Raw genomic sequence first — 19,952 nt, forward strand, 5'->3', positions numbered from 1 at the left:
AAGTGCCCGTCTCAGAATACATAATTAATAGAGACAACATGGCATTTCCTCGGCAAATATCTTTACATGTTGAATTTTCGCCTAAACATAGACCCTTCGACTGTTTATAATGTTCATTTATGGACATTGGAGGGGATTGCGGGAATATACACACATACATGCGCACAATTCATTAAAATAGGATCAAGAAGCGACCTCTAGGGACCTACAATGAATTCAATTATCGTACTGCTGAAAATACCATTGATGATGATGATGACAAAAATGGCTGATTGTTAGTTTAAATAGCGGCTTCTCCGCTCCTGACACGAAGCCGTCGTTTGATTTATGTATAAACACACCATCTTTGTTTTAAAGCTTGCAGACAGAAAATGCATTAGCGTTTTGGCAATCGACAATCGCATCTTCATACGTTCAACAGAGTCACGTTCTGGGACAGGGGGATTGCTAAACGGACGTAAGCGCTATAACACAGGCGCTGTTGAATTCGACCAATGGGTATAGCGAATCGATATTACCACACCTTTTTTATGGAAGACAAATGTGATACTAATACAATTGTCCTGATGGATTTCTTGCTGTTAATATTCAAGATACGTTTAAAAGTTTTTTTTTTCGAAGCGTCAAGGATTTTATTTTGCCTGGTATACGAATTACAAACGTCATATATTATGAATTGTATTCCAGTGAGTTATGAAAGTACAATTTGGATACATCATCTTTTCACAGGTTGACGCGTTTCCAGGTATTCAAATGGGTTTGCCGAACTGAACGTATCAATAGCTCACTTGGCTGAGAGAGAGAGAGAGAGAGAGAGAGAGAGAGAGAGAGAGAGAGAGAGAGAGAAGAGAGAGAGAGAGAGAGAAGAGAGAGAGAGAGAGAGAGAGAGAGAGAGAGAGAGAGAGAGAGAGAGAGAGAGAGAGAGAGAGAGAGACAGAGAGACAGACAGACAGACAGACAGACAGACAGACAGACAGAACTAGAGGAAGGAGGGAGAGGAAGGGATGGAAAGATAGACGCATACAAATAGGCTCGTACAGGCACCGCGGGAGACACACAGACAGAGGCAGATAAAAACAGATTTATGAAGCGACAGATGAAGGAGAATGTAGTAAAACAAAATGGCCATCCGCGGTTTCATCCCATTTTATTTTATCTAATTAATACTGATTTAGTAGCAATGCGCGAACAACCACGACTTGACTCAGACATGTGTGCCTCCCGACGACCACATGTAGATATAAACGATCACCCAACATCTCTTTGTTGGCTTACATGGCGAGAGAGCTGGCTGAACGGGCGTTCCAGCCTCCTGGACAAATGGACAACGCGTGTTTCATGGTTTTTATACATTTGCCACTCATTGTACACGTATTATGTAGAGTCGACGGCGGGTGCATCACTGCCTCACTTATTCATCATTAAAACGCATTGAAATTCAAACTTTGGGAAGAGAGATAGATGAAGAGAAGAGAGGAGAGCAGAAAAAAAAGTCGGTTGGGGGCTCGGTGACACGCATGCGCATTAACAATTTGCTGCAGGTGCATGGGTGCATGGAGTTTGCAAGTTTAGCGGGAGTTTAAGTTGCCGGTTCAACCGAAATTATATTTATGGTAAAGGCCGCTGATTGGTAGCGGTGGTTGTCATTTGCGTGTGTAGTATAGTTTCTCCAATCAATTATCTTCACACGTCCAAAATACAACCTTTTGTGAGAGCGACAAGACCGCGGCAAAACGATCTGTATTTTCTTGCATATTAAATTCCCATTTATTAACTATTAAACGCAATTTCGTTATGAATACTTTATATCAGGATCTAAATCGCATATAAAATGCACATTAAAGGAGAGATTCTGTCATATTTTTCTTACAACTACATCTTGACTGGAGAACCGCCCGCTGCACGGACGATACAAGAGGAAGACTCAGCACAAAAAAGATGGATCGATCCGTGTTCCTACCGCCAAACTCCGACGCAAGCCCGGTGCACGGCGGATCGCTCTACATCACATCGGAAGTTCTTCGAAATGTCCTGTACGGGAAATGGTGCGATATTTTCGGCGTGCCGACCGCCCGGGTGCAAGAGAGCCTAGCCAAATCGAAATCCCACCCCGCGCCAAACCCAAATATCGGCAGAATCCAAGGTGAGAGAATTTTGAGTTAAGCTTTTCTCGTCTCTCATTATTTCGTGACTATTACGGCTCCCGAATATCTAAGAAATAAAAAAATCTCTCTCCATCGCTTAAACGTCCCGATTCGACTCTGATTGAAAACTAATCGTTCTTACACTTATTAAATTGGTGTCGATTTTAAACGCAGAGCTGAACTTATTTTTAGTGGCCGTATTTCGTTATACCTAAATCACTCTACAGTCGTTAAATTTTACGGCCTTTTAAGAAGAGAATGGCTCGCGGACTTGATCATGATTGCGATATACGGAGAAAGCCAGACATCTGTAAACTGTTTAGATAGTTTGATTATAAAGATCACATCACCAATAAATGAAAACCCCAGCTTTTTACTGATTTCTTTTATTCGGTTGGAAGAAGCAAAAAACTCTATTTTGCTTTGGAAAGTGCATTCTATTATCCAGCAGGTTCGGTGTAAGGCTTTCGCACGTAGTCAGTTTTTTGTGAAATCGAAATAGTTGGTGATTTCTAAATTTATGGTCCCATAATGATGACTATCAGACAGGCTCGTGCTTTCAGTCTAAAACAGCTTAATTTGGGTCAAACCTATCGTATAACGACGATAAAACTCCACAGGAGCACACATTTAAAACTTCCGCGCCATCAACCGGCAAGATCGAGTTGTCTTCCCGAAATAAAAAACCAATTATCTGTTGTTGATTTTTTTTTTGTTTTCGGGAGGATAATAATTTATGTAGGCGATGTTGTGAATGAATTTCAAGACAGAACACAAAATTAGCGCTGTTTTTTGAAGGCAAACGAAATGGTCTCGCAGATCGAAACCTCGCAACACGGTAGTCGAAATATGAGACTGCGAGATTCGTATGCGAGAGCCCGCACTGACCTGGCTGTCACTTAACAATGACAGACCTGCGGGACAATAGGAACGCACGTCACCGCTCCGCTAAAAGTCACGTCGGGTATCTTTTCCTAAAAAAAAAAAATTAAAAAAAGTCTGAAATCTAGTCAGTCGTAGCCCCGTCTATACTTTTCCATCAAATCTTCCCCGGCAAGTCTGCAGAGATTTTTGACGCCCTTTTCATGCCCAATAATTCAATCTGTATTGGGGCAAATTAGTATTAACTAGATACTAATTAGGTCTGGCAATTACTTCAAATACAAGACTACCACAGAACAACAATGACTGACGTGTTTTTTTATCTTTAGTCCGGGCAGCTGTTTTTTCATATTTATCTTAAAAGCTATTTTTATTGGCATTAATTAAGACAGAAAGGTCCAAATCCTGTCCCAACTCTTGAGCAGACGGTCCTTTGTTCGTTTATATATATATATATATATATATATATATATATATATATATATATATATATATATATATATATAATAATATATATATATATATAATATATTCCAATCGCACATTGGAAAAAACCCAAATACTTCATTAAGGATTACATAAATGATATATATGTAGATTTAAAATTGTAAAATGTTCTCAAATGGTAAAACGTGATTTTAAGCACATCAACACTCAGACGCAATCAGTTCATCCCTACTTTCACTTGAAGGCATTCTTGTAAAAAACCTGTCTAAACTTGCGCGAATGTCGTTTAAAAGTCAAACTATGACGGACTAGAATAATCCAGAGACTCTTGTATTTGTATTTTGAGTCTTCACGCCTAACTGTGCATGTTTTACATTGTCTCCGTACACAGTTTTGCTGTCTGTAAATATGTTCAGCCGAGCGAGCCAGCGTGGCCGCGGCGCTGCAATTTATGCGCATGCGCAGTGAGTACTAAATGTCGCGAAGTTTCATATCGACAGAGTTGGTAGTCCTTTTTTACAGCGATGCAGAAATCGTTTGTAAAGTTTTTCGTCGAAGCGCAAGTGTACAAAGTGGATTGGTTGTTAACACAGGTCGACTAGCAGGATGGCTGATGTCTTTCTCTCGCAGAAGTTTCCATGGTATTATGTCCGTGCCTTTTAACACCGCGACGCAAGTCTCGTAAGGGTAAACGAAATTCAAAATCATAGGAATATTGTTAAATCTAATAATAAAACAAAACTAAAACAACTCTTCGCCAGTCATAAAATTGCCAAGAGAGAAAACAACCTCCAGAAAAATCTCTTATGCCCATTTTCTTCACTCCCCCGTTTTCGACCATTTCCCTCGGTTACCGACGCTTTTTGTGTATATTAAGTTTAACACCCTCTTCCCGTTGTAATTAAAAAGACACAAAAAACCCAACAGTTTGTATTGAAAATCTCCATTCTTGTCTCGTGAATCTTAATACAAGATAAAAGCCATAAAACGTTTGAATGTGAGAGAGAGAGAGAGAGAGAGAGAGAGAGAGAGAGAGAGAGAGAGAGAGAGAGAGAGAGAGAGAGAGAAGAGAGAGAGAGAGAGAGAGAGAGAGAGAGAGAGAGAGAGAGAGAGAGAGAGATTGTTGGCAGGGCGGTTATTTATTCTGAAATTAAATTCTTTGATATACGGTTTTTACACGGCCACGCTTTACAGTTAGTTTGGTCAGGTTTGCCAGGCGACACACATTGAAACAGCGCACGGCGGAAGTACATCGGATAGAGGGAGTTTTTGCACTGTTATGCGGTGCAAATGGATTTGTAAAAGTGTATACACGCCACTTGGACTACAAACGGAGAAGAGGTGATTTATGTGAAAATAAACTCGATAGTTTTGTATTAAGTGATGGGCCGTGCACCTCTCCGACATGACTAATACAAATTTGAGTGTGAATAAATCATCGGGAACAATCAGGGACCAAGAGATTTGTTTGGATTTGATATTCCATATCCTTGTTCTAGCAGAGATTTTACCGTTCATTTCCATTCGTTCTTTCAAATTGCTATTTGTTAAGTAATTTTCGCCTGCCCTTTGATTTAGTAGAGACTTTTAACAATAAGCGCAATTGTCCTTTCATCGAGCCAGCAAAATGAACAATAAATATCATAAATTCAGACTAGCCGACAGGATAAATTCGATGCCCGTCAACCGATACTATTAAACATTTGTCGACACTGTTATACCTCACTAAAGTGTACAGTCGCGCCATTTGCTCTCTACGAGCGCCTTTGTTTGAGAGCATTGCAAGTTCTGATGTAGCGTAGACATCTCTAGGGCTCTGATGATACCGTAAGAGGGTACGGTTTCACAATACTAGGGAAGAGCTTTTCGATCCGTCTGGTCGAGCCAAAGGGCAACGAAGGCGATCGGAAGCAAGTCCCTAAGAAAAGAAATGTTTGACCGGGGACGACACGCCACACACTTGAACAGAAAGGATTTTTGGTAGCGGTGATGAAATATCAATTGATCAGGTTTTACGCTTGGGCGGCTTCCTAAGCGAGCCAATTGGAAGTACGCCAGGCGTCCATGTGGCCCAGTCACAAGGGCGGATACTGAAATCACTTTGCCAGTGTTAGGGCACTCAGAATATACATTGAAATCGATGGCATTGTACGTTGCAGCAATGAATAATAACGAGTCTATTATAAAAGATAATCTTGGACAAAGGGCAATAATACGTGCTTGCTTGAAAAAGAAACAGCAATGACTGTGACGTCTGGAAATGCGCGCGAGGTTGTTTCCCGATGATGTTTCAAACCCCTATTCCCGCCTACATATGCAAACCACTGCCATTGTCGAGGTCAAAAGAACTAGAGCATAAAAGCGACCCCTTGAAACGGAAAAAGCGACTTCGAAAATTGGTATTGGCACCTTTTCTGCGATTTGAATAAACCTGTGATGCGAAAGTGCACAGCATGTCTGTAACAATTCCCGACCCACTCGGCAAACTTTACAACCCAACTATCACCTCAGTGTCCAAATACAATAATTTTCCCAGCTCAATTAGAAATGCTGTTATGCTCGTAAATAAGTTTTTTGGGGACAATAAAGTGGTGAATATATTACGACAGCCATAAAGTGACGACTTACACAATCCACACACGATCGTTTCCTGGTTTTCTGGCAGTGACTAAAATTAATTTCGTCTGAGTGTTCAGTGAATCGAACGATTGCTGAAGTTAGAAATCAAATGTCTGAAAATGAATAAGTTGAGATTCTCGTGCACACGCAAGGCCGCTTTTGTGTATTGGAGTGCCATAGAGCAGTCGGCGAAGACTTGCGAATATACTAACGACCATGTTTTACCATAGACAGTAGATCTTCCGCTCCGCTTTGTGTGGTTTTGCGAAGGCGACAATTGCTCTTCCCCATAAAAGTTGTGAATGAATCTGAAGAGCGAGCTCATTAACACGTGTCAAGGGAGAGCGTTTTATCAGGGAAAGGCAAGGAGAAGCAAGAGGGGAAACAATGAAAGCGAGACGCAAGAAACAGAAAGAAATAAAAGGAACGAAAGAAAGAATGAAAGCGAACGAAAGATTCAAAAAAAAGAGGAAACTTTCAAGAAGATAACCTTTTTATTGCGGGACACTGAAAACTCAGAACGGCAATCTGACCCCCTTCTATTGATCAGTTTCAAGCGGCAGATAACAACGGCAGTACCTGTTCAATTGCAAAAATGCAGTGTTGTAAACTTTATCATAAGAAACGATAGTTAATCATATCATGTTCAATTTCAGAAATTTCATTACATACGCAAACTGTTAAACATTTTATTACTTTATTCTCTCGTGACCATTTGTCTAAAGCCCTTCAAAGTCCCAGTGTCTTCTTGTCGCTAGTTCTGTTATACAGCGTAACGATTGTTTGAACTTCTCCTGTATCCATGCTCATTCGTCTGGGTTTTTTTTCGTTAAAATTTTAAATGATCACACATCCAGTACACTCTCTCTTGCGTAGAGAAACACTCTATTTAGAGAAATGTGCATGTCGTGATCAATCGTTTGAAAGATACGGTCACAGTTATGCCGGGCAAAAAAATAAATAATTCTCTTTCCTATGGAATAAGTGCCGAAATAAGATAAGTAGGCCAAAATCCATTTAGTATATGATATTTAGGGGATACTTATGACATAGAACATCGTTCAAGATTTCACCAAGATTTGATTTCATGTCATATCGAAGGACTCGGCTATACTGAATGAAACTGTTGAATGTAGCAGTTAGAATTGGGGCGGGTTGGCAGGATGACCGAAGGCACACACACACAAACACACACACACACGCACACTCATATATAAATATATATATATATATATATATATATATATATATATATATATATATATATATATATATATATATATATATTTACATATACACACACACACACACATATATATACATATATATATATATATATACGAAAATGGTTTGCTTGTTCAATGCAGGAAAAGTATAGTGCTCAATGCATTTCTGCAGGGCGGTAATACTAGGAGAATCTAGGAACTTGTAGTTGTCACTCTACAGGCTGTTTCATGCGCTAAGCGATCATCAGGAGTCTGATAATTGCTTAGCGCATGAAACAGCCTGTAGAGTGACAACTACAAGTTCCTAGATTCTCCTAGTATATATATATATATATATATATATATATATATATATATATATATATATATATATATATATATATATATATATATATATATATATATATATATATATATATATATATATATATATATATATATATATATATATATATATATATATATATATATATATATATATTTGCCTGATTCTTCATAATTATCGTATATTTGTTACTCCTCACACAAACTGCCATCGTACGACGGTCTGTACATCGCCGGAAACGACTATCCTTCGGAATGAGAGGTGGTCGCGCGCGCGAAGAGGAGTGGCTGCGACCCGTCATGTGCGAGGGAGCGCTTTGCCTAATTAAATACTGAAGGCGCGCACACACAAGATGCAGCGGTTACACTCACACATGGGAGCGGACATGCACTCCGAACATGCGTACTTTTGACCAATTGGGTACATCATATGAAGGGAATTCTTACAACATGGAGTACAGGAAAAAGCCGATGGGAGTTAACATTTCATTTGTGAGCTGTGCTCAAACTTTTTTTCCCAGCGCTGTGGCGATTTATACACCACCCCCCACAAAAATAGGAAACTATGGTTTTAATTAATTACACGCTGGGGAAGCGTACCTACCATTCAGAATGTTACACAATCGCGTAGCGTGAAGAAGTCGCCCCTTGCAATACCAATGGCGTATATTCTCACGGATTCGATGCCAATAAAGGCTCGTGGGCTCAGTGCATGCTGAGCACCGTCGATCGCTTCCACAGCAAGGGTCGACCTTTGACCTCGGCGAAATGATTAATTAAAAGGAAACACGGAGGGGAACAAACGTGGCAGCAAGTAATATCGCCTGGAAAACAAACGGGAACAACAAATTCTACCGAATGTCGGACGACATGTATCCATACAGTGTTTACTGAACTTCTTAACAAATGAGACTTCCATTGTGTAAAAACTTAATTGATATCCTGCCTTGCTATACTTTTTCATTCGAACCACTCATTTTTCAAACACTCCAAAACGATTAGTTGCCATGGAGACCAATAAATTAGAGGAAAATGAGCGAGACCTGGTTCCTTTAGAGGCTGGCCAATTCATTCTGGCATCACCACTGACATACTTTTGATTATTTGAAAAAAAAAAACACGCGTGCAGAAGCTGGCGGACAATTGATTTTAATTGAATAAAGAAGTTTGAACAACTCGAGATTCCTAACCTTTTTAACGACAGAGCTACAGTGGTTTCGCATTGCACACTGTGGAAATCGGCAATTTCTGAAAAAAAATGACCCCAGTTCTACAGAAGAAAGGAAACATTCCTCATCCTTGGATTGTAATTGGTGTATTCCATGTCGATTTAAGATTTCCCGAACTCATCTTATCATAAGTGATTATGGGATAAGAGTTACAAGTGGTTGAGCGCGACTTTGTTATAGTAAGCTTATTTTGTTTCTTTGCGTCACAACCACATTTCGGGCAATAACAATACTTCCACGTATCCGGGAATACACACTTCGGGTATCAATACCATCGATTCATGTAAGTCTGTCTGTCTGTCGTCAGTCAGTCAGACAGTCAGTCAGTCAGTCAACCTGTCTGTCTGTCTGTCTGTCTGTCTGTCTGTCTTTCAGTCTGTTTGTCTTTCTGTCAACATGTCTTTCTGTCAACCAATCAATAAAGCAGCCAATCTATCTATCTATCTATCTATCTATCTATCTATCTATCTATCTATCTATCTATCTATCTATCTATCTATCTACCTATCTATCTATCTATCTATCTATCTATCTATCTATCTATCTATCTATCTATCTATCTATCTATCTATCTATCTATCTATTATCTCTCATGAGAATGTATGTCTGTATTTATGTATGTGTGTATGCCTGTACGTAAGCATGTATATATGTATGTATGTATGTATGTATGTTTGTATGTATGTAACATGTACATGTCTACGCACATGGAAATATAATATCTATCATATTTCTTTTATTTGGCAACCTTTTATGATCTTTTATCCGTCTTTAAAGTTATCTATCATTTTAGAGGTAATTTAAAAGTCTAAGCAAATTATCTCACTGTATATTAGTATCGCACCACGTGTAGTTGTGTTCATTTCTTGCATCGCTTATTGAGCGAGGTGAATGATTATATTCGGCTACGCCCAGAGCAGTTTTTTTTATGACTGTCAGCGGCATTTGTAATTTTGATAATCTTATCATGCTCGTTTGACACTCTTGATTCTTCTCTGCTGCCCCAGCCGTGCACCTGCAACTCACGTCATGTATACGGCCATCACGAGGTTGAAAAAGAAAAACAGCCATTTCTTCTCGCTCTCGTTAAATTCATATGAATGTTTTTCATACTTGTCGCGTCGACTACAGTGTTATCGCTGTTAGTAAGACAAATAGCAGTGCCGCGGGTGGTGTAAACTTCGATACATTCATTGAGCCCAAACTCAAGGACGAGCGCCTGTCGACTGGGACAATCGAACGGCATCCCCTTTTCACCAGCAGAACTAAAACAATGATCCTATTTGGCATACGAAAGCACCAGGCACGTGTCCTAGCGGTACAGGTAGCGAACCACAGCGATAAAAAAAACATCCACCTCTCTCACTTTGGCGGCTCTTGGGGGGGGGGGGAGGGGGTTCAAAACCACGAGATGTTTAACATCTTGCGAAAATTTTGCGGCAGTTTCGAAGTGAACCGGCTCACATGTAACCTCGCCGGCGGTTGACGTATGAGGATGGCGGGAAGCAGTTTGCTGATCAGCAGATTACCTCATTGTTACTATTCTGTTTCTTTAGTGATGAATGGCGGGTGGTAACCATTACGGTGTAATTATCAGCAAGGTCATCAGACCGATGAAATGAAAATTAGACACAAAAAGGGGGGGGGGGTGAATTTTGTCTTCATTCATCAGCTTAATCTACGCCCTTCCCCCATGGAGTTGAGAGTATTCGTGTATTCGTATTTACCGAGCTGCGGATGGAGTAGGTATTGGACTTTGTGTACCGATCTTTGTTTTGAGCTTTCAATTTGTTTTCAATTGAACCAAGAATCAAGTGTTTAAGGTTGTAATGGCAATCTGACACTAAACTTTGAAGAACTTAACAAATGAAAGAAAAGAAAAAATGACAAGCAAGTAAGATTACATAATGACCAAATTGATTTGAAGTTAATAATGTATTTAGACATCATGAGATAAGATATATATATATATATATATATATATATATATATATATATATATATATATATATATATATATATACACATACATACATACATACATACATACATACATACATACATACATACATACATACGTAAATACAAACGTTAACTCAAGAAATTGGTTATTAAATTTGCTATCATCTATAATATCTATCATTTATATATAATTGTTCAATTTTCATTGATGCAAAGTTGTAACCTTACTTCCAAAAATTATAATCAGGTCATGTTTTTTTTTCTTTCGTCGTAATTCGTTAACAAATGTTTCCTTTGAATATCGGTTGCTTTCCTGTTGTCTGGCTAAAAGTAAAGTTTGATATGGTTACACATTATCGCCGAAGTACCCATTTATACCTACTGAAGATCTTAGTTTACCGGTTGCCAACGGATTCGTCGCCATTCATGGCAGCATTCTCGACGCCGATGGGAACGTTTAAGATAGAATGCACGGGGGAGGGGGGGGCAGGTATTCGGACTCTATTATTGACAATACTCTGTCAAATTGCCTACCACTTATGCGCACTCATTTTGTTTTATAAGGAGTAAATGAAATTTTTACCGACTTGTTTTTTTTGGGGCGAAAATCGAAAATTTGCTTTCTCCTCATGGACTTATCACATTATTTGCGACCATGTTGAATTTCAAACATCGTTAACTTTCGTTGTTTGTTTCCAGATGCCGTAACTTGCGCGCTGACCCCGGACTTTTATTGCTTGCAAGGGATAGGGATGGTTTAAAGTTTTTCGATGTCAGTTTGAGACAAAAGTTTGAAATAAATTGTTACAGAGCTCAGACACTTTAATAAATGAAACAGTCAACAGGCACGTGATACGAACTTGGAATCTTTAACTTTTGAAGACAGTTTGATTTTCAGCACTGGAATTATTTGTTTTGCAGAGCGAAATTGTAGTTGCCACCTAAAAATACAGAGAAAGATTTTTTTTTTACTGAGAAAAGTTTATTGAATATAAAAATTTAACGGCTTATAATAAAACAAAAATGTGCCGAAATGTTTCATTGAAAAAGAAATTATGGAGACACGAGACGTGGTACCAGCGTGCGGGGTCCAAGTTCGTCTTGCCCTAGCCCTGCGTACGATGCTGTGTGTTCCGCTACAGCTAATAGCCCCGCTCACCACAGCTATTAGCGTAGCGGAACACACAGCATCGTACGCAGGGCTCGTCTTGCCCCGCCTATTGTAACTACATTGTTGGTACACGGACTCGATTGTAGCAAAAAAAAAATATAATCGCACTGAGTCCAAAATTGGTTTAAAACACTAACAAAAGACGCCACCCATAATAGGCAGCGTATCGCTGCCCATTAGCGTGTAACCATCCATCCAAGTTGTAGCCCTGGGGCCAGACGGTTCGGCAGTCAAGGGACGTAACTTTCTCTTCTTGATCCCAAATCAAGCTTGTTCCATGTATAGCCCGAACCGCCGCAGCCGCCCTTGTAGCGCAATGAATAAATTTGCCCGTCCACACGTGTGCACACACCCGCTATTTCCGAATACGATTGACTACTGTACAAACGCAAGCCATATTGACTATCCCCACATTCATTCGCTCGGTGACCTCGGCGCTAGCGGAGAGGCAGCGAGTCCCTGTAGGGTTGAGAGCCCCACGCCTACACTACCGCTCGCATTGGGAATTATTACAAGCACAGTGCTCGGGCGCAGCTCAAAGTAAACAATAACTTCAAAATTGTGCACCCTCGTGTAATTCAGTCGTCACGGTCCTTTCAGTCGTGGCTCACTTTGGCCGCCCCTTATCTTTATGATCTCATATTTCATTGAATTGTTTTTAATTAAATTTTCATCACCCGTATGCTTTACATTGCTCCACGGTTTAGTAAATAAAACGCGTATTAGGTATCATGTATTCATTATATAATTATAAAATTTGAATTAGTTGTCCGTTGGGGAGCGGATCCATCGAATTTTATGCGTGTTTTATGGATATACTTGCAGTTCGCGTTATATTATTATTTTCACAGCTGGGTGGCAGAGCGCCGCGTAATCATACACGAGCTCTGTTCCGGTTGTGAGATCTCTTGTTGCCGACCGATGGTTTGCCCCCATCGCTTCGCTGTCGCTCTGTGCGTGTGTGCGGCCCGGCGATCTCTGAGCCCGTCACTCGACTTGAAATTTCCCGTCTATTGTTCGCGGGTTGCTGACTCACTCCGTGTTGGAGTGTCGTGCCCCTAACTGCTCTCGGAGCGATGGGTATCAATCTTTCAAAATCTTGTCAGTTTATCACTCGGGGTTTTCATCTAATGCTCTCGGCGCGTCTCTGTTCACCAAGTTCACCATGTATGCCCATCGAGTTATACTCTTTCGGTCATGATGTTTTCAAGTATTGAAATGGGTTCTGTGCTCTGCTTTGCGTGTCTCTATTTCTCTCTTCATCATTCGATACGTCTGCACCTCCTTGTCTGTTGTCAGCTTGTTGACTCTGGCTTACCGTTTCCCTATCCATGCTCTGCTCCCTCGACAGCGACTCACAAAGTGGTACCATTAGCCCCCAAATCGACCCATTCTACTTCATTCTATATAGTCTGAACTATCTTTAATACCCCTGACACGTTCTCATTATTTCTCATTGCGCGTTGCCGAGATCCTGATTTTTTTGGTATCGGCCCGCTACTATTTGAACGAAGTGCTACCATCTTTCGAATTGAAGGAAGGATTTAGGTCCACATGGTATAAACTAGACTACAAAAATTCTCTTTGAACCGGTGACGGAAATCATTAAAGACAAACAGTCGTCGGAACTGCGCCTGTGCGAGTTTCTTGTTTACAAACAATGTATTTCGTGCACGATATCTAGATGCACCTCATCATCATAGCTGCAACATTTAAATCATACGATGTAGATTATGACAGACATGTTTTAACTTTCATCAATCACCATCGTATCTTGCAATTGGATACAGTGTTTACATTTGTGGTACGGGTCCCATACGACCTTTGAGCTCAGTTCCGACGACTGTGCCTCTTTAAATCCAGGGACTTTAAAATGTCAAAGTTTGAAGTATAATATGGAATCAAGAAGTGATTCTAGTTTAAACGCTCAAAAACACCAAGTGCCCTGCAGAGCAACAGTGGGAGGTTCGTCCATCCTCTGCGTATATGTATCAGTCTGTCAGCTTGTGTGTATACAGTCTCTTCATGCTTAGAGATGAAGTGATGGGTGAAGGTATAGACGAATAGACAAATATACGAACAAACCCATTCATTGAAAGAGTATATCAACAAACAAACAAAAAACACCAAAAACAAACAAAGAAACCCAAACATATAATAGGTGATGTTAACGATGCTCTATGAAAAACAATGAATTGTGGGTCATCTGACAAACTAATGGATTTCAGGAGACAGAAATTGCATTTGAACTTCTTTTAGAACTTTAACGCAACTTTCCAACAATTTACGACACATCTGCAGAGTCAAAGCGAAAAGCAAAAACCTATAAAAGTTTACATAATTATGTGTCATTTAAAGATATGTATGGCGCGCTAGGGGAGGGAGGGAGGAGGAGGGGGAGGCTTGGTGTATTAGGAAGGATGATCGTCAGCTTACCGAATACAAAGAAAAGGTTTATTATACTGCAAGGGTCTACCACGGTCCTTTTGGAGGGACCGTGGGTCTACTAAGGCATGCGTATGGTATTTTTAAATCTAAGATGGTATCTTTGAAATTGCTGGTCCAAACAAGACACAATTTGGTATCTTCCCTGAAATAATACGAAAGGGTTGGTACGACGTCAATAACAGTGGTTCTATTATTTTTTGATATCATTCACGGCAATGCATATTGTATTCTAACGCTGACCTACTTCCTCTTGTACTGATGTAAATTGCAAAAAATTACAGAAAGCGTCCTTATCAATCAACAAACCAATCGATCAATCGATCGATCAATCAATCTTTATTCTGAAAACAAAATGAACCAACGGGATTCAGGTAAAATAAATAGAAACCGACATGTTAATACAGCTCAATGATAAAATGTACGTCAACTGACACTGTAAATTATACTAAATATTTCTCCAAAAGAAGCGAAAGTTTTCAAGTTAACAAAGAAGCAGCTTGTTACGTTTTGGTGATTAAGGGATACAGTGGTCGGAACTGCGCTCAAAGGTCGTATGGGATCCATACAACCGATGTAAACACTGTATCCAAGGTACGATGGTGATTGGTGAAAGTTAAACATGTCTGTCATAATCTACATCGTATGATTTAAATTTGCAGCTATGATGATGAGGTGCATCTAGATATCGTGCACGAAATACATTGTTTGTAAACAAGAAACTCGCACAGGCGCAGTCCCCACGACTGCTTCCCTTTAATGTTTGTAGCATCATAATCCACGTTCTCTGATGTTTAGGTGTTACTAAGACTTCATATAGTGGCCTGTTCGTCTCATTACACTTCAGCAGTGCGCGTTTAGGAAAACCGGTAGTGGAACTTTCTCTCACAGCGTCTCTATTTTCCCCAACTCTTTCAGAGAAAATTCGGGTCCCCGTCGGCGTGACTACGCCCGAACAGATCACCCTGTCCCAGTCCTCGCTGCCGGGGATCCAGATCGGCGTCTTCACGACGGCTTGGATCAAGGAAGGAACGGAGATGGGGCCATACATCGGAAAAGTGATCACCCAGGATGATGTGGATAAGGACAGTGACAACAGCCTAATGTGGGAGGTGCGTTAAGTATGACTGTGAATTGCTTGTACCAGTATATCTTCCCTGAAATATACGCCCGTCAGTTTGTCTGAAATCTAACCATGAGCTTTGTGAGCCGAGCAATGAACTCATGGCTGGATGTACCAATCAGGTGACACGGTCGTCTCATCAAAGCATATATAATACATTGAATTCTTGATCGAATTTCCTTAAACCCCACAAATTCCTCATCCGATTGGACGATTGTATTGGATGGTTACAACACATTTCACACTTGTACTCACACCTTCAATAGACAAGACATGTCTCTGTGCTATACGAGATTTTCCGAGAACATCCCGACAAACAAACGGCTTATAATAGACAGTTTCGACAACTGTTACTGGACAAAAAATGACTTATCCACTTAAACGTCACAGGTACCAACTGTTGTAGTCTGGTAGTCAAAGCTTGACTTGTTTGACATATTCGGCTAGCTGCTGACTGTGTTGCTTGGATATCTAATTCTCGCGAGATCTCACAAACTGCAGACAATGCATTTCACACAACCTTACTTGGAGAGCATTTGCTTGTAGATACGAGTAATTTTACGCGCTCGCCACCAGTCTGAGTAGGCAATCAACCCAATAGACATCTCTTTCGACTGTGTAGAAGAAAGGATTGTACATGTCTTTTGTACAAATTATGTACAAAGAGACAAAATAACTATGTTGTTTGCACAAATGATAGTTTTGTTTGCATGCCTATATCGGTTTAAGTGAACTTTTTAAAATTAAACTTGAAGGTTTTTAGCGTCCCCATCCAGTTGATTTTTAAGTTGCTGCGTTCATATGACAAATATACCTGCATTTGTATTGTATCTGACAAACTTGAGCACAAATTTGCATTTATCATTTAATATACCTGTCGACACGCAGTTGCACTGGAAACTGCGGTTTGTTGATCATAATTGTTCGTACCACTCTGATGTTTGAAGTTCGAAGTAAGCAATGCTTCGCCGGTTTTGCTTCTTGGCATACTGACCAGCGTTTAATGGTAAGACTTACTTTCCACTTTCAACGACTCAAAATTCACACATTGTCCCCCTCCCCGACCAGGTGTTTGACAGAAACGGTCGTCTGAAGCATTTCGTCGACGCGAGTCGTCTTCCAGAAGATCAGCGAAGTTGGATGTGTTACGTCAACTGCGCAAGAAACGAGGAAGAGCAGAATTTAGAAGTGTATCAGCTTGGAGACGACGTTTTCTACAGGGCAATCAAGGTGAGAAAAAATAAGACAAGATTGCGCCCAACATATTCTGAATCTTAAACGTTTGCAATATTTAATTGGTATGATTATTTGTGAAAATCGAAAATTGAATTTCGCCCCTAGAATTAACATTAGGATAGCGGCTGTGTTGAATTTCAAATAAAATTTGTAAATTTTAAGTGAATATGTTTCTCTTGCACCGAAGTTTTCACCATTGACTTCCGATTTATATACTTGAGTTTGAAAGAATTCGGTTTTAAAATTTTCTTAGGTGAAGTTTGAGAAAAACTTTCATTTGTCTCTGCGTGTAATACCTTGATGACGGGTTGTCAGTTCGTTTCGGTGCTTCATGGAGTCTATACAAAACGCTCTCTCTATATAGTTTGGTAGAGAAAATGTCATTTTAATACTGGTCCAAAAAGAATACCAAACTTTTCCATGCGATGTTGACGGTTTTCTCTTCTACTCGTCTCAAGGCTACTAGAATACCCGTAACCGTTCGCAGTATATGAGATAAACGCCAAAGCTTCAATACGCAGAATACGGTATAATAACTAATTTCTTTTATTTGTTCCATTTCTACAGTCCATACCCCCGGATCAAGAACTGTTGGTGTACTATGGCAGTTGTTACAACATGTTTATGGGCATACCCGGCGTGCCTTCTAACACCGAAGAGAACAAATTGACGAAGCATAAAACAGGTAGGGGCCAAAGGTCATTGGAAATTTCGCTGCCGTTGCAATTCAACTGTCATATTAAAATATAGTAAACACGATAAAGCAAGCCCCTGGTTTTCTCTCTTCCTCTTTTTTCCGCTCCTCTGTCTCTGTGTCTGTCGTTCTGTCTGTTGTACCTCTCCGTCGCCAGGGTCAGTCTCAGTATCCCGTCGTCCATCTGTCATCCCAATCACTTCGTGCGCACCCCTAATTCTAGTCGGGTACTCCTCAAATTAAAGGACTGCAGCCGTCGACGTACACTTAGAAGTCGTGTGAGTCGCTGCGGCCAAGAAGCGTCGTACAAATACATTATATCGAGAGAATCTAGAGTTGCAATAATTTTTCTATATTTCTAGTGCAGTTTGAATTCCTTCAAAAGTATCGTTGAAGGAGTGCACGGTTTACACACAAGACATTAGTAACATATTTACCGTAAACCCGTACAGCCCGTATCTCAAACATTGACCAATCAAATTGTGCCAAATTCAAAGGGTTTTTAACTTGTCCCACGTTTCGTCCTCCATTCTCAGACGACTACCGTCCCAATGAGTCGAGTTTGTTTCCGGCATCACCCGGAAGGTTGCGATGTGTCGTGTGCAGGCGAGGGTTCAACTCTCGCAGCAACCTTCGCTCTCACATGAGAATCCACACTCTAGAGAAGCCGTTCGTCTGCATGTACTGTCGCCGGAGTTTCAGCCAGTCTTCAACTTTGAGGAACCATGTCAGACTACACACAGGTAAGCGAAATTGAATAATCTTCGCCGATGCGATATGGTAATAACCAAAAATAGCTTTAACTATTGCAAGTCCCTGTTCTACTTCTCAAAGCAAGCTGCAACACCGACTATTTACTTTGTGTGAAAGTTGTTCACTTATTGTTTACTTTTGAATTTCAGTAACAATAAAAATACATCCTACACATATACAGTGCAAGCTGAGAGGTTGAATAATGTGTATCTCAACATCCTTGAAGAGAAAAACAAGAAACCGTATAGTTGACATAAAACACAAATAAACAAAAAAACCCCAAAAACAAAACAAAATCCAAAAATAGTAAAAAATCATCAAAAGTTAGATCTACTATCCCTTTGAAAGCATTGTGTCACGGGGTGGATATAGATATGATCATATACTTATTAAGTGTCTAATGAAATCACTACATTAATTTATAAGATCATTTCATCGACATTTCATTGCTCTTTCCTTATAGGCGAGAAACCCTACAAGTGTCAAGTCTGCCAGAGTGCGTACTCTCAGCTTGCGGGACTGCGGGCGCACCAGAAGAGCGCCCGCCACAGGCCACTGACAACTGTCAACCAGTTACAGCCATGCATGAAAGTCAACACAGTGAAACAGGAATAGCGCACAGTAACCAGCATATGGACTTTGTAGCGGGCCGGACGTGCAAATTCAAGATTGACACGGACAACAGAGGATGCGAAGGTTACGGTAGATGACAGCAATAGATGAGTCAAGGCCAAGACCAAACCCGGCTCTGGCTGCGAGTTTCAACAAGTTTCAGATGTGTTCATCCGAGGCCCTGGGTCAATGGTTTGTTTGCTTGACGAGGCATATACAACCGACGTATTTCATTAGGACGCTCGTTATTTGAACGTCACAGGTCAATATCTGAAATTACTGAACGCAGTGATAGAAAAATAGTATCTATCGCCAGAAATCGGACCACAGAGTGATGACCAGAGGGTCGAGAGTGTTTGGCACCGCTTTTTCTGCGCTCGTCTATTTTTTCCTCTATAAAACGCATATTTCGGATTTCGTCAAACTCCTTGCAAGAGACCTTCATAGGAGAGAGCGGTCTTTTCAGTGCAATATTATAGCCGACTGCAACTCAGTTTCATTGTTTTCACCATCCCAAAGTTGATAAACTCCGATTTTTTTATATTGTATGGGCTGACCTATATTCAGAAATTAAAAGACTTGACACTTTGTACGAACTGCTGAACAAAGATGGCAACATCAAGGCACAGAAAGGAACGCCGTTCTGGTACCTTGTGAAGCATAACAATGCATGCAAGACAAACTTGTCTCGCTACAGTTACTGTCTCATTTCAGTTGAGACCTGATACGACGTTGAGGGCGTCAGCCCTCGCATTTCGCTACCCACCGTCTAGATCGCTCACACTTTTCACATCCAGATTGTACACGATAAACAATAACATGCACAACAATATTAGAGTTTATTCGTCGCTATGTTTAAACACCGATACGGATAATCATCACGGATTTCAGATTACTCTTGGGATATGCAATAGTTTTCGCAGTTGGTCGGAGGTCTATGCAATATATATATATATCACCTTTTACAGCGCTAAGATAATTTTGACTGCTAATAGAAGAGTATACTTTGTTACTAAAAAAGTATCCATTTTATATATAATAAAGTAAATTTATACTGACAGAGTGTTATCTGTGTGTTTTGGTTC

At 40.2% G+C, this 19,952-nt stretch overlaps 1 protein-coding gene across 1 annotated transcript; it reads left to right on the forward strand.

The window, feature by feature from the left end:
* The first annotated feature begins 1,861 nt into the window (after positions 1 to 1,861).
* On the forward strand, positions 1,862 to 19,926 carry LOC139114093 (PR domain zinc finger protein 12-like). Its single transcript, XM_070675612.1, has 6 exons — positions 1,862 to 2,143; positions 15,368 to 15,561; positions 16,641 to 16,802; positions 17,376 to 17,493; positions 18,039 to 18,245; positions 18,719 to 19,926. Exons 1-6 carry the CDS (start codon positions 1,939 to 1,941, stop codon positions 18,868 to 18,870), a joined length of 1,038 nt encoding a protein of 345 aa, XP_070531713.1. The 5' UTR covers positions 1,862 to 1,938; the 3' UTR covers positions 18,871 to 19,926.
* The last annotated feature ends 26 nt before the right edge of the window (positions 19,927 to 19,952 follow it).

This window comes from Ptychodera flava, chromosome 16, assembly GCF_041260155.1.
Source record: "Ptychodera flava strain L36383 chromosome 16, AS_Pfla_20210202, whole genome shotgun sequence".
In the NCBI taxonomy this organism is placed as follows: Eukaryota; Metazoa; Hemichordata; class Enteropneusta; family Ptychoderidae; genus Ptychodera; species Ptychodera flava.